Source organism: Cottoperca gobio, chromosome 22 (assembly GCF_900634415.1).
Source record: "Cottoperca gobio chromosome 22, fCotGob3.1, whole genome shotgun sequence".
Classification (NCBI taxonomy): Eukaryota; Metazoa; Chordata; class Actinopteri; order Perciformes; family Bovichtidae; genus Cottoperca; species Cottoperca gobio.
The window spans coordinates 16899421-16912531 of record NC_041376.1 but is presented as its reverse complement, the minus strand read 5'-3'; the positions used below and the strand labels follow the sequence as shown (position 1 = coordinate 16912531).

The 13111-nt window shown below is 40.6% G+C and overlaps 1 protein-coding gene across 6 annotated transcripts in view; it reads left to right on the top strand.

The window, feature by feature from the left end:
* Window positions 1-13111, top strand: part of rock2a (rho-associated, coiled-coil containing protein kinase 2a) — a 43166-nt gene that overhangs the window by 20267 nt on the left and 9788 nt on the right. For all 6 annotated transcript variants that reach the window (XR_003834356.1, XR_003834355.1, XR_003834354.1 and 3 more), the window contains exons 9-26: window positions 129-288; window positions 408-462; window positions 2075-2163; window positions 2279-2327; window positions 2753-2888; window positions 4473-4564; window positions 4952-5198; window positions 7736-7842; window positions 8646-8805; window positions 9608-9768; window positions 9973-10157; window positions 10269-10338; window positions 11064-11167; window positions 11353-11539; window positions 12099-12192; window positions 12278-12372; window positions 12562-12753; window positions 12930-13098. Coding sequence is in view for 3 of the 6 variants with exons in the window: in XM_029460214.1 (XP_029316074.1) it covers window positions 129-288; window positions 408-462; window positions 2075-2163; window positions 2279-2327; window positions 2753-2888; window positions 4473-4564; window positions 4952-5198; window positions 7736-7842; window positions 8646-8805; window positions 9608-9768; window positions 9973-10157; window positions 10269-10338; window positions 11064-11167; window positions 11353-11539; window positions 12099-12192; window positions 12278-12372; window positions 12562-12753; window positions 12930-13098 (2352 nt within the window). In the remaining 3 variants the exon portion in view is untranslated. The remainder of the gene's footprint in view (window positions 1-128; window positions 289-407; window positions 463-2074; window positions 2164-2278; window positions 2328-2752; window positions 2889-4472; window positions 4565-4951; window positions 5199-7735; window positions 7843-8645; window positions 8806-9607; window positions 9769-9972; window positions 10158-10268; window positions 10339-11063; window positions 11168-11352; window positions 11540-12098; window positions 12193-12277; window positions 12373-12561; window positions 12754-12929; window positions 13099-13111) is intronic.

Below are 13111 nucleotides of genomic sequence, written 5' to 3'. Positions count from 1 at the left end.
TCGCTCTCTCTTTCTCTCGCTCTCTCTCTTTCTCTCACTCTCTCTTTCTCTCACTCTCTCTCGTCTCGTTCTCTGTCTCTGTCTCTGTCTCTGTCTCTGTCTCTCTCTCCCCCTCCCTCCCTCCTCAGCGGTTGCCCCTGTGGTCCCAGAGCTGAGCAGTGACATAGACACCAGTAATTTCGACGAGATTGAAGATGACAAAGGCGACGTCGAGACGTTCCCCACACCTAAGGCCTTTGTTGGAAACCAGTTACCCTTTGTTGGCTTCACGTACTTCAAAGAAGACCAGTAAGTCAACAGTTTTTCTAGCTGTATCTTAGAATTGTTCAGGGATCTCAGCACTTAGAGAGATTTGTTCTTGGCTGTGATGTTGACTTTGTGTTGATTTTGTCCGTTTCCCTCTTCAGATTACTAAATGCTTCCAACAATATCTCGGTGACTCATGATAATTCGAAAGAAGAGGTGGGTGCTTTCACTTCCACACACTGTAACTGCCAGGTGCACCTTGAGCAACTCCAGTAATGCCATGCGTCCCAAGCTTCTCAGGAAATAAACAGGCCAGGCGTCAGTTTACAAGACCACACAGGCCTGTTGACACAGCGATCAATCCAGCTTCATACTATAAGACATTAGGGATTATGATGGAAATGACTTTTCTGATCCCATGATTTATTTGTACTTTGTTAGAATTTCAATGTTCTTAGTCGCACAGAAATAGTTAAGCAGCTTTTAGTGTGAGTGGCTGGCCTAAAAGTTAATCTCTTATTAGCTTCATTGCTGACTGAGCAGCCTAATCAATCGACTACCAGGAGGACGACAACAAAGCCCAGGTTTTATTTTCAGTTGAGCATCCCCTGTTAATACACTGCCACTGAAAACTGGCTTAGGATATAATATGACGTATGGGACTTAAACATTTTAGTTAATTGAGGCTGTCAATCGATGTTTTAATCAAATTAAATGCATGATATGCTGATTAATTAATCATATATGTGGATATTTGCTTGGAAACATGACATTATCGTGTATTTGCAATAATTTTTCCAAATACATATATCTTTAGAATTAATTAACTAAAATAAATGCCTTAATTTGACAGCATTATTTAAGCATTATAGTTATTTTAAGGGACTTAATGGTTTTCTTCTGTAATGTCTAGAAAGATTTCATCTTGAGAAATCTGAAAGAGCTCCATGTTTAAGTCAAAAGTTAAAAGCTGCTATAATACCTATGGGCCGAATGACTGCATGCATGTGAAGGAGTCGCTCGTAGTGACGAACACACTGAGAATTATATCCCAATTCTGGTGTTGTACGGAGCGTTTTAGCATCTTTCAGCTCATTGTTTTGGTTGTACAGTCGGCAACTTAACTCTTCTGGTTCACTCATCAGTGGCAAAAAAAACCTCTGAAAACCCACTTTACACAACCCGCCCAGCACCAAACTAGCTGGTAAACAAAGTGGACCAAAAGAGCCAGATCTTTCACTGAGGAGTTAGTGGAGACCAAAATAGAGCTAAAAGGAGAGGGAATATTGGACTTGCATTTATCAGGTGTACACTCCAAACGAATGCTTGTGGATGTGTAAATGAATAACTGTTTACTAACAACAACTTTACTAATAACTGTTTACAGCTTGTTGCCCTCAAGTTGCCAAACTTTGAGTTAATGCCGGTTTATAGATCACACGGTGCACACAGTCAGTCAAAGGTTCAGTCAACTTTTTATAAAAATAACTTTTTGTCACATTTGCTCAAACTCTCGCTATATTCTGACAGCAGTGCATGAGACAGATGATCAGACTCTAACGCAGCGCTGATCAAATATGAATCGAGATTCTGTTACCACATTGCCTATTTTTTGACTAAAATGTTTTCAGGAAAAATATTTTAGTTTACTGTTTAGTTGCAAAATGAGAAAGTTTGTGGCCGCTATCTCTCAGTTTACAGCTGTACAGAGCTTAATACACAGGAGTCACAGGAAATATGGATGACATCTAGTAAAGGTTGCTAACACCTGATCATTTGATTAGTCACTGGGACATTTGTGATTGGTCGGTTTCTTTTCTCTCCACAGTTGGAAGCACTGCAGAAGAAGCTGCGCCTCCTGGAGGGGCAGCTGAATGATGAGAAGCAGGTCAAAGTTGATCTGGAGCACAAACACAGGTAAAGGAGCTGTAGAAACGTTACTTAACGGCGGTAGCTTTGCTTCACCACTGGCAGACATGAGCACAGTGACCATCACTGTCAGAGCTCTTACAGTCCTCTTTTCTCTCTGCAGAGCTGCCACCAGCCGTCTAGACAAAATCTCCAAAGAACTCGAGGAAGAGGTAAGCCAATCCCCCTGGAACAACAGTAAAGACACAGTCGGACACCTGTTAGTGTTGGACATCACTTGCATAGTTTTGCTGATGCGATGACCTGGTTTCCCCTCCGGGATCGATGCAGTTCCATCTTTTTCACCCATTTGTATGGACTTCTCCCCCCAAAAAAACATTTTTAGTCAGAATAATGATTTCTTACTTTTCACTTGAATATTTTTCGGTTGAATGCCAATGTGTCGTATCCCATGAGGTTCAGCTGGAGCGCCTGTTTGAATGGTAATAACCACATTAAAATGTCTATTGGATTGGATTTGTGTTGAACCCCGATTGTATTCTCAGGAACCATTTCTCATTAAACGAGTTATGGAATCAAAGCACTGAAACCAGCCCGATGGAACATGTTTAACAAAGTGTTTCATGATTGATTTTAGGTGAGCAGCAGAAAGAATCTGGAGTCCAGTCTGAGGCAGTTGGAGAGAGAGAAAGCCCTGCTGCAGCACAAGACCCTGGAGAGCCACCGCAAGGCCGAGAGCGAGGCCGACAGGAAGCGCTGCCTGGAGAACGAAGGTGACATGAGACGCACACACATATTGTAGATTGTGTAAATATGGCAAGAGGCGTTAATCTAAAGCAGTGATACTCCACATACAGAGTGGTACTTTTATTGTAAATAAGGCACTAGAGAAGCATCAAAATAAATGTTATGCGTATGAATCATTTGAGTGATTGCACGATGGAAGAGGTTCCAGTTATGTTTAACGTTGTATCACTCTTTCAAATATAACCAAAGCATTTACGACTAAATTGCAGCTATTTAATGCTGTAAACTTTCTGAATAACCTGTCATATAAACCTTGTGCCAATCCATGTGCCAACTTAGTTCATAAGTTATATTCATTTCATCTGATAAATCTGATTGCACTGTGTTTATTACGGGGCCCCTGGCTGTCAGAGCTCCGTGCTCTCGGAGCAAAAGTCAGGCAGAAAGGCATCTAGGAGAGAGATTAATCTGCCTTAATATTTTTAACGCGTTATTTTTTCTGTGATTAATTAATCAAAATGAACGCGTTAATTCGACAGTCCTAATGTGATATAATGAATTCATCATTTTGTCACCTAATGAAATCATTTTGAAACATTAAACATAATAAATGATAAACAATTGTTTTGGTATCACACATTTTAAACCTATCAAGTCAACACATGCAGTAGCATACTTTACTTTCTTTTTGGTGCAAAGTGATCATAGTTAACATGGAATCCATTGAAATATGTCTTATATGTCTTCTGTATAGATTTACTAAATCCCTCTTGTGTTAATACACTTTATTTATACAACACCTTTCAAAACAAAGTTACAAAGTGCTTTACATGCCTATATATTATACAGAAACAAAAACATTGCAGGACTGCAATGACATAAAATCAGACAATTACAACAATACAAATGAAATGGACATAAAATACTCACAATTAATATGCAAACAGAGGCAATAACCTAAAGAAAAGATTTTTAATTTGAGCCGAGTTGTAAAGGAGGTTTACTGACAGACTGATATCATGTGGACATTACTGCCCTCACCTGGTCAAACGGACGTAAACAGCATGAAAACGTGCTGAACAGAGGAGCACAAATCTGTCCTCCTCTTCTCTTGCGTCGCTCTACAATGTACTTGTCTTTGCTTTTTAGATATTTGCAAAATACTCACATTTTCTAAACTGTTAGTGCCATTGTCACAACTGTTTCCTCGGCGTCAACCCTGGAAATGTTTCTTACAAATCTTCCTTTTGTTCTACTTTTTTGTTGACACTGATTGTTACTGTACTATACAAGAATGTCAGTTTTGTGGAGCTGAATGCTGTTGTCAATCGCACCGAGCTTTTCATTTCAGTACGCAGAAAAAGGATATCCTTTGCATTCATGTGTTTTGAACTTGTTTTGAAACACATAACTGTCATTCAACAATGAGAACAACCATAATGCTCTGTTCTGTGATGCCTAAACTCCTCACGGATTAAAACTTGATCATGAAGGATTAATACCGGAGTGTTGTTGTAATACAGCGCACATAAGAGAGGCTTGGTATATTAAAAAGATCAGCCGCTGAAGATGAAGGGATTCACCATAATACATTCCTGTGTGTTGTGCAGTCAACAGCCTTCGAGACCAGCTGGATGACATGAAGAGGAGAAACCAGAATTCACACATTTCCAATGAGAAGAACATTCACCTGCAGAAACAGGTCAGTTATATTCTGTCTGTCAGCGCTGACATTTAATGTAATAATACAGAATGAATGTTATAAGCTGCTGTTATCCAATGTCTTAATACATATCTAATATTATAAAGACACATTTATTTACGTTTTACAGTACACTATACTTCTCAGAACAGATTTCATTATGAAATAAAAGCTGTGATATGGACAGAAATATAGTTCAGAAGTATGTAAAATGCCTCTAAACAGAAAGTACTAAATTAGTTTATTAGAAACTGCATTAATCTCTTTTTTCCAAATAAAGTACTGGATTGGAAAGTTTGTATGTGACAAGACTCGGGACATACTGTACGATGAAGTGATGAGTCCCCAAATAAAACTTATCTTCACAAACCATTTCCCCCCCATCAGCTTGAAGAAGCCAACACGTTGTTACGGGCCGAGTCCGAGGCGGCGACGAGGCTCCGTAAAACCCAGACGGAGAGCAGCAAGCAGCTGCAGCAGCTGGAGGCCAACGTGCGCGAGCTGCAGGACAAAAGCTGCCTGCTGGAGCGCAGCAAGCTGAGCCTGGAGAAGGAATGCATCAGCCTGCAGGCCGCACTGGAGACGGAGAGGAGGGAGCACAGCCAGGGCTCAGAGACCATCAGCGACCTGATGGGTGGGTGACACACACACACACACACGCGCAGTATTCCAGTCTGTAAATAATGGTCATCTGGTTTTAAAATGGGATCATATATAATTTATCAGTTTGATTTTCTATATATATATTTATAGATATGGGGCTAACTCAATTAAACTCAACCACTCTTCAAATTGGCATAAATCAGATCCACCGCAGCACTTACTGAAAAAAGAAAATACGTCACTTTTAAAGCAGGTTCGCCTGTTAATCCTGTTATTTCCTTTTTCCCAAACGGTGGTGAAGAGCATCAGGAGCAAATGCCAGGAGTGGAGTTTTCAATAAAACAAAATAATGACTGGTATTAACTGCATGCCGTGCTGCATGTCTGGTTGCTTACAAGCAATGTAGCATTTAAAAGGCTACCTTTTTAAACGGCGAACACGAGAGCAGGCGATAATAGTGTGAAATGTTAGCAGCAGAACTCATAATTCTGCTTGAGATTTTGCCTTAAGGAGTTTCTGATATAGTTACCTGTGTTTTTATGAGGTGGAAATTCTATTACATGCCTTGGATAAAAATGTGGTGACTCAGCAGCTTACTTGGCAGATTTACACGGGCAGCTTAGGTGGGCGAGAGCAATGTGACACACTAATACAAAGAAGCTTTTCAGGCCTTAATAGGGAGTTTGCACTGCGGCATCATCATATTCAGAATCCATTCAGGAAACGACACACTTTCTGTTTAAATGCATCTGATAATGCGAGATTCAACTTTCGTTTGTCACATAAAGCTCAGTATAAAGAGTAAAAACTGAAATACTCTGTCTAATCTCTCCGCCTTGAATAAAACAACAGCCAGCGTGTCAGCAGTAGCAGACTGTGCATTTGTGTAACTGTACGAGGGAGTGTGTTAACATCGAGACCAATTATTGAACTTTAATCTGATTAGGGCACTTCTCTCAAACTGTCATATAAAAGCTTTTATCTGATTGCGTTAATTGAGGTGAGGTCATACTCTGAACAAACACCGTGCAGTTTACACACCCAGGTTCCTGCTCAGCTCTCCGTTTGTTCCAACATGGAAACACCTCAGTTCACTTTCCTTTTGGTTTTTGTCAGTTGTTGGTCATCGGATGCAGTGACCAGATGTTGGGTTTACAAATCAATTGCAGTTTCAATGACATTGTTTGAAGTGCTTTCTCCCAGTGGGTCGGGATATTGGAGAAATAGCATTAATTTGAATCATGTAAATATTCATAATATAATAATAATCACGCTATTGTGTGGATAAACAAACGCACTCACTTGTAGGCTGCCCAGTTGTGTTCCAGTGTTGCTGGCGACAGATCAGTGTATGCTTACAAGAAAGAGGTTGATGAGGTCACCTTCTGTCTACTCTTTCAAGAACTTGTCTCTCAATATAATATTGATAATCATTGCTTTCTTCGACTTCAGAGTAAGATCAGCATGTAAAGCCTCATGGGTCAGATTTAAAAATGCATTATTTTTTAGGTTGGATACAGTGTAATCCCAGTAGGGCTGTAGGCAACCAAAGGAAATGTTGATCGAAATTGTACCTGCTCTTCAGCCAACCCATTGGTCAAGAGAAGAAAATAAAAAGGTCTGCACGTTATCTCCACATTAACTGAATCAGTGCAGTGAGTGCACTCTACCTGGGAGCCTAAATGAATTATAAATAAACATAAAAAAGCTATTTGCTGCATATTCAATTATTTTAAACCTTATTATTTTATACATAAACGATAAACACAGACTCATAGCCGACCAGCGTGCACCTGGCCATATTATTATGATTGATATTTATGAATTAGAACAAACTTTATAGATTATAGTAGCAAAAGTGTGTGTGTTGTGTGGTTGTGAGAGAGTGTCATACAATCGCATGAATGTCCATAGTTACTCACAAATTAATTTCAAATTAATTAATCCATTCAAAATGTTGAAGCATAATTGAAGCTTTTAATACTCACCATGGAAGTGGAAAAATATGCTTGACTTGTGCAAATGTCTGTATATTTATTATAGGAAATCAATTAACGACACAAAACGATGAAAGATATTGTTCAGAAACTCTCCCAGCTTCTGCTCGTTGGGGATGTCACAATACCAGTAATGTACTGGTCGATACCAGTACCAGTGGAATTCCACGATTCTCGATACCAAATAAATATCTGTATTTTATTTAAATATCTGTTTAATAAGCTGCTTAGAGCTAGTGTTGTTGTGAAAACATCTCCTTCAAACATCTACTTTTGTTTCTCACCAAAAAGTACGCAGTTTGAACACATCATGATAATGTCATAATTCGGCGAATACGCATTTTTCCAAATAGACCTTAAAAGCATCATAATGTTTCTAAATGATGACTCACCTTTCCCTTACGGACAGAGTCTGCCCCGATGAGAAAACAGAAACCCACGAGCGCTAGCTGGAACTGTGCGCGAGCATATCGTAAAACAAAAGTGTTTAGTGTATTGTGTGTTTATACGCATGTTTTGGAGGTATTTTTGTATTCTTTTTGAAACCTGCTTCTCTGGTTTTGTCTCGCAGGACGCATCTCCTGCCTGGAGGAGGAGGCCCGTCAGCAGAGACAGAATCTGTCCAAAACTGAGACTGAGAAGAGGCAGCTTCAGGAAAAACACACCGATCTGGAGAAGGTAAACCTTTTTCATTTGAACCTTTTTATTGGGCTATATTCTTCATTGGTTTGTAAATCTAAACCTTTTTAGTTTTTACAACCGTTCTAATGTTTTGGCATTGGTGTGCTCTCTTGTAATGAAAGTCATCTGAAAACCTCGGGGTTAATTTAGACATCTTGAACCGCAGAGATTAAATAAACACCGTTTCTTCCCAACAGGTCTTTGTCTTGGCTTATCTGGCACAAGTATACAACACTTACATCATTACATCATATTTAAAGCTTTCTGTGTGATGTTTTCTCTGTCTTCTGACATGGTCTGCTGCAGTAGGAGCATCACAACAGAGGAGAAATAAATAATCTACAGTCTGATTTAAGAGGCTGCTCTAAAGCCTAATTATTTAGAGATTATTGTTCAACTGGCAATTACAAATAAGTTGCTCATTACTTCATTTAATGGCCACCATCTTTAAATTGTAATCTTCCAAGTGCTTACACTGATTAGCTGGTGATTTATTTTATGATGCAAAGGGCGTATTGATCCTGAAGCTTTAAAGACTTCAGAGAAGAACATACAGGGATGGGAAGTTAGTGAGGTACTTCAATCATTCAGGGCTTTAACCTCTGGTAATGATTTCAGATGATGTTAATTCAGTGCTCTTCTTCTGAGCTGTATTCTGCTGCAGGAAGTCTGAAGTTGAGTGAATGCAGCATTGTTACTTTAGGATGTGTGGCTGCTAGCTTTTTTTTTTTTTTTTTGGCTGCGAGTTTTGCTCCTAGGGCTTATCAGAACATCTCTGCCTTTTTGATTTCTTTGCGCAGGAGAAGAGCAACAAGGAGATTGATCTGACCTACAAGCTGAAGGTGCTGCAGCAAGAGCTGGAGCAGGAGGAGGCCTCTCATAAAGCCACCAGGGCGATGCTGGCAGACAAGAGCAAGATCAAAGTGACCATCGAGGGCGCCAAGTCAGAGTCCATGAAGGGTGAGGGCTCGCTCGCATACCTTGTTTACGTCAACTGTCTTTTTATGTACCATCACACATTAGATGTATGAGAGGCAATGAATTCAAGTAATTTGCCACCTGTGGACTCTGACTTCACCTTCAGCACATGATGCATTGCTTCATGTCACACAATGTGCTTTTATTATAACAGCTTTACATATTCCTAACTATTGTTTAAATGCTAAATTCAGTATTTTTCAACCAGGCCCCTAATTCCCTCATTTTGCCACCGACAGGTTCCGGTTGTTATTATTCTAAGTGTCTGACAACATTATGGAAAGGACCCTACAGGGAAATAAAACCTCTCTTTACCTTTCGCTTGATCCGCTCCGTTTGTTATCGTGTCATGTGACTTGTTGCCGGAACACAACGTGAGTGAGAGTTGGAGAGAGGAGTGCCAGTGATGTTGGAGAACAGAAAGAGTAGCTTCCTGTTCCTGCTCTGAAAGATTTTCACTGTCATGGCTGAATGTTAAGCTGGTTTCAACAATGTGGATGTGACGCCAGATTTCAGAACGAGACTCCTCCTTGAGCGAGACTTGGTTCGACACAATAACAAACAAACCGGATCAAGTGAGCGTAAAGAAACATGTTTTATTTCTCTGTAGGTCTCAGACACTTATAATGCCAATCTCAGTTTTGCACTTTAGTAGACATACATCAACGGTGCCGAATTTCCCCGAGCGATTCAATTGTAGCCCGTTTCAGGTCCAGAATGAAAAATATCCAAGTCACCCTTTAACATGACTTTAACATGTGGAAAATGTATTAAACACATCCAGAGATGGAGCAGAAGCTGGCGGAGGAGCGAGCGGCCAAACTTCGTCTGGAGAACCGAATACTGGATCTGGAGAAGCACAGCAGCATGATGGACTGCGACTACAAACAGGCTCTGCAGAAACTAGACGAGCTGCGCAGACACAAGGACCGACTGACTGAGGAGGTGTGTGTGTGTGTGTGTGTGTGTGTGTGTGTGTGTGTGTGTGTGTGTGTATATATTAAATGCCACCTACAGAAACGAGTCTTGCAGTTTATGTAACAATGTGTCACATGTCAGCTGTAGAGGAATATATGTGCTTCAGTTAAAACAAAAACAGGAAGTAGACATGTTAATAATAAAAACTCTGTATTTTGTTTTTTCTCTCAGGTGAAGAACTTGACGCTGAAGATCGAGCAGGAGACCCAGAAGCGTAACCTGACTCAAAACGACCTGAAGGCCCAGAACCAGCAGCTCAATACTCTGCGAACCTCCGAGAAGCAACTCAAACAGGAAACAAATCATCTGCTGGACATTAAACGCAGCCTGGAGAAACAGAACCAAGAGCTGCGCAAGTCAGTTTACATTTCTCTTTTAAGCCTTTTCCAGCCTTCATACTCGAGGCTTTATATTTTGACACAAAGAGGATGATGAGTAATAGATTTTTATTTTTTATTTGACTGCAGAGAAAGACAGGACACAGACGGGCAAATGAAGGAATTACAGGACCAGTTAGAAGCTGAGCAGTATTTCTCTGTGAGTCTTTGTTCTGCTCTGTAATTACTAACGTGGATGTCGAATGACTAAGCACAACACATTATGGTTCTGCATCTTGCTGAGTGTGTGGGCTGTAATGTGCCATCAGAACAACAGTCCTTTTATTTCACTAGTGCATGTTGTTATGTGTATTGAATAGCTGATGATTTATTTGTATAAGAATATTCCAATGCTTTATATAACCCAAATGATATGTTTCCCCTTTATCATAGTTTTTATTTTGTACTACAGAATCCCTGAGAGGCAAGTGAGGAAAACAATTCTGTTAGTCTGGTGTAAATCGTTATTCTCTTCTGTGTCTATGACTTAAGCACAGGTGGAAAATAAGGTTTTGCCAAGATAATCTTTCTAAGTTCTTAAAAGAGTATTAAAGCAACAAACACTTGATCCTGATAGAAATAAAAACTGTCCAAAATGTAACTTGGCAAAACAGTTTCCCCCTGTTCTTAAGTCATAAACACAGGAGAGAAAACTATTCTGATCAGACTTGTCTCTTTAGGGCTTCCGTAGAAACACTGTATACTGCATATTCATTATTACTTAGGAAAGGTTTTTGCCTTTTATTTGACCTCTGCAGTCCTCTCAGTGGACATGCAGAGTAGGAGGCTGCTGAATTCATGAGGTGCATGGAGGCAAAGAGTTGCATCTCACTGTGTTTACTGTGAGGTGTGAGGTGTATTTCACCTGCGTGCTGTGTCTTCCAGACGCTGTATAAGACCCAGGTCCGTGAACTAAAGGAGGAGTGTGAGGAGAGGAACAAACTCTACAAAGATGTGCAGCAGTCTCTGCAGGAGCTACAGGAAGAGAGGTGGTTTGACAGTTTAAAAATAATATATTTTCTTTTTAATCCACTTTAAACAGCATTCAACTTAACCAAGACAAAATAAGGAAGTAGCAGTCAGTTAATTTACATCTCAGAATGAGACGTTTATAATCTGGGTTTGTAATTAAGTTGTTCAGCCCTTCATTAGTTTTTTATTTTATTTCTTTAAGGGATTCATTGGCTGCTCAGCTGGAGATCACACTGACAAAGGCTGACTCCGAGCAGCTGGCGCGCTCCATCGCTGAGGAGCAGTACTCCGACCTGGAGAAGGAGAAGATAATGAAGGAGCTGGAGCTGAAGGAGATGATGGCCCGCCATCGTCAGGAGCTGTCTGAGAAGGACATCACCATCAATTCGGTGAGTTGCATTCACCCACAGTTAAATGCTAGATCTAGATGAAGTGAACGTTTTATGAAGTGAAGGTATGTAATGTTTATCACATTAGATAAAGAGGATAGCTTTATAATGTACAATATAATGTGCATTCTCAAGCTGTATAATAGAGTAAATAGGTTGGCTGGTGTTGTATGAGGTACTTCTCTATAGTCAGTGTATAACCTGCAGTAGATGACGGTCGGCACGCCCCCAGTTTAGAGAAACGGACACGAGTACAGCACAGAAGCTAAGCAATGTACTGCTGTGGTCGGAGGGAAGCAGCTAAACTTATTTTAGCCACCTAAAGAAATCTATGAGTTTTAGTGTATGCTATATCTTTGAATATGTCTGTACCATGCTGTCAGACAGCTCGCAGTATCTATGCTTTCTTTTAAAGCCACCAGACTCCATTGACAAAAATGCTAATTTTACCTCGCAGAACATAGAAGTTGCTGGTCTGTTGCTGTCTAGAGCGTTAGTTAGTTTGTGCTATTGTGAGACTTTAGTGAATCCAAACTAACCCTTTAAACCCCCCATGCAGCTGGAGGAAGCCAATAGGACTCTGACCAGTGATGTCGCCAACCTAGCCAATGAGAAGGAAGAGCTGAACAACAAACTGAGGGAGGCAATAGAAGGTACTTACAATGTTTAGACATTAAACTTACATTTTTATTAAAAGCTAAATATTATCATGGATAACATTTATCTTTTCTTTGCCAGAATCGGAGAAGTCAAAGGATTGGGAGCAGCAGATCAGCCAGATGAAGCAGGCATTTGAGAAGCAGCTGCAGTCGGAGAGGACGCTGAAAACTCAGGCATGTATTTTCTTTATTTTTAGTCACTTACATACACTGAGACGCAGCTTGAGACGTTTTTATTTTCAAATTAAAAGCGCTAAATGTTAGAGAAGTGAGTTATTTCCCCTGGAAGCACAGATCCTGAAGCTCACTTACAACTAGACAACTCAAACAAGCTAAAGCATGAACTGTGGTTCTCGTCTACAGGCCGTCAATAAGCTGGCAGAGATCATGAACAGGAAGGAGGTTCGTGGCGGAGGCAGTCGCCGCGGTAACGACACAGACATGCGGCGGAAGGAGAAAGAGAACAGGAAGCTGCAGTTGGAGCTGAGGTCGGAGAAGGAAAAACTCAACAGCAGCATCATCAAATACCAGAGGGAGATCAACGAAATGCAGGCGGTCAGTAGCTCAGTATTCTGACGTCTCATGTGGAGTCAGTCCTCTTTAATAAATTCATTTCAGGCAGCTGCACAAATGTGAGACGTCATTTTAACAACAGTTTCTTTAGGCTGGAGCAGCATGTGCTGCGCCATCTTTTCTCCATTATCGTTTCTTCTGTTGTTCTTTACTTGCAGCAACTGTCTGATGAGAGCCAGATGCGTATCGAGCTGCAGATGGCCCTGGACAGTAAGGACAGCGACATCGAGCAGCTGAGGAACCTCCTGCAGACGCTCAGTGTTCAATCAATGGACTCTGCCAGCGTCAGCAGCGGGCCAGACTTCGATACTGATGATGCATACACAGGTGAGAGCTCTGC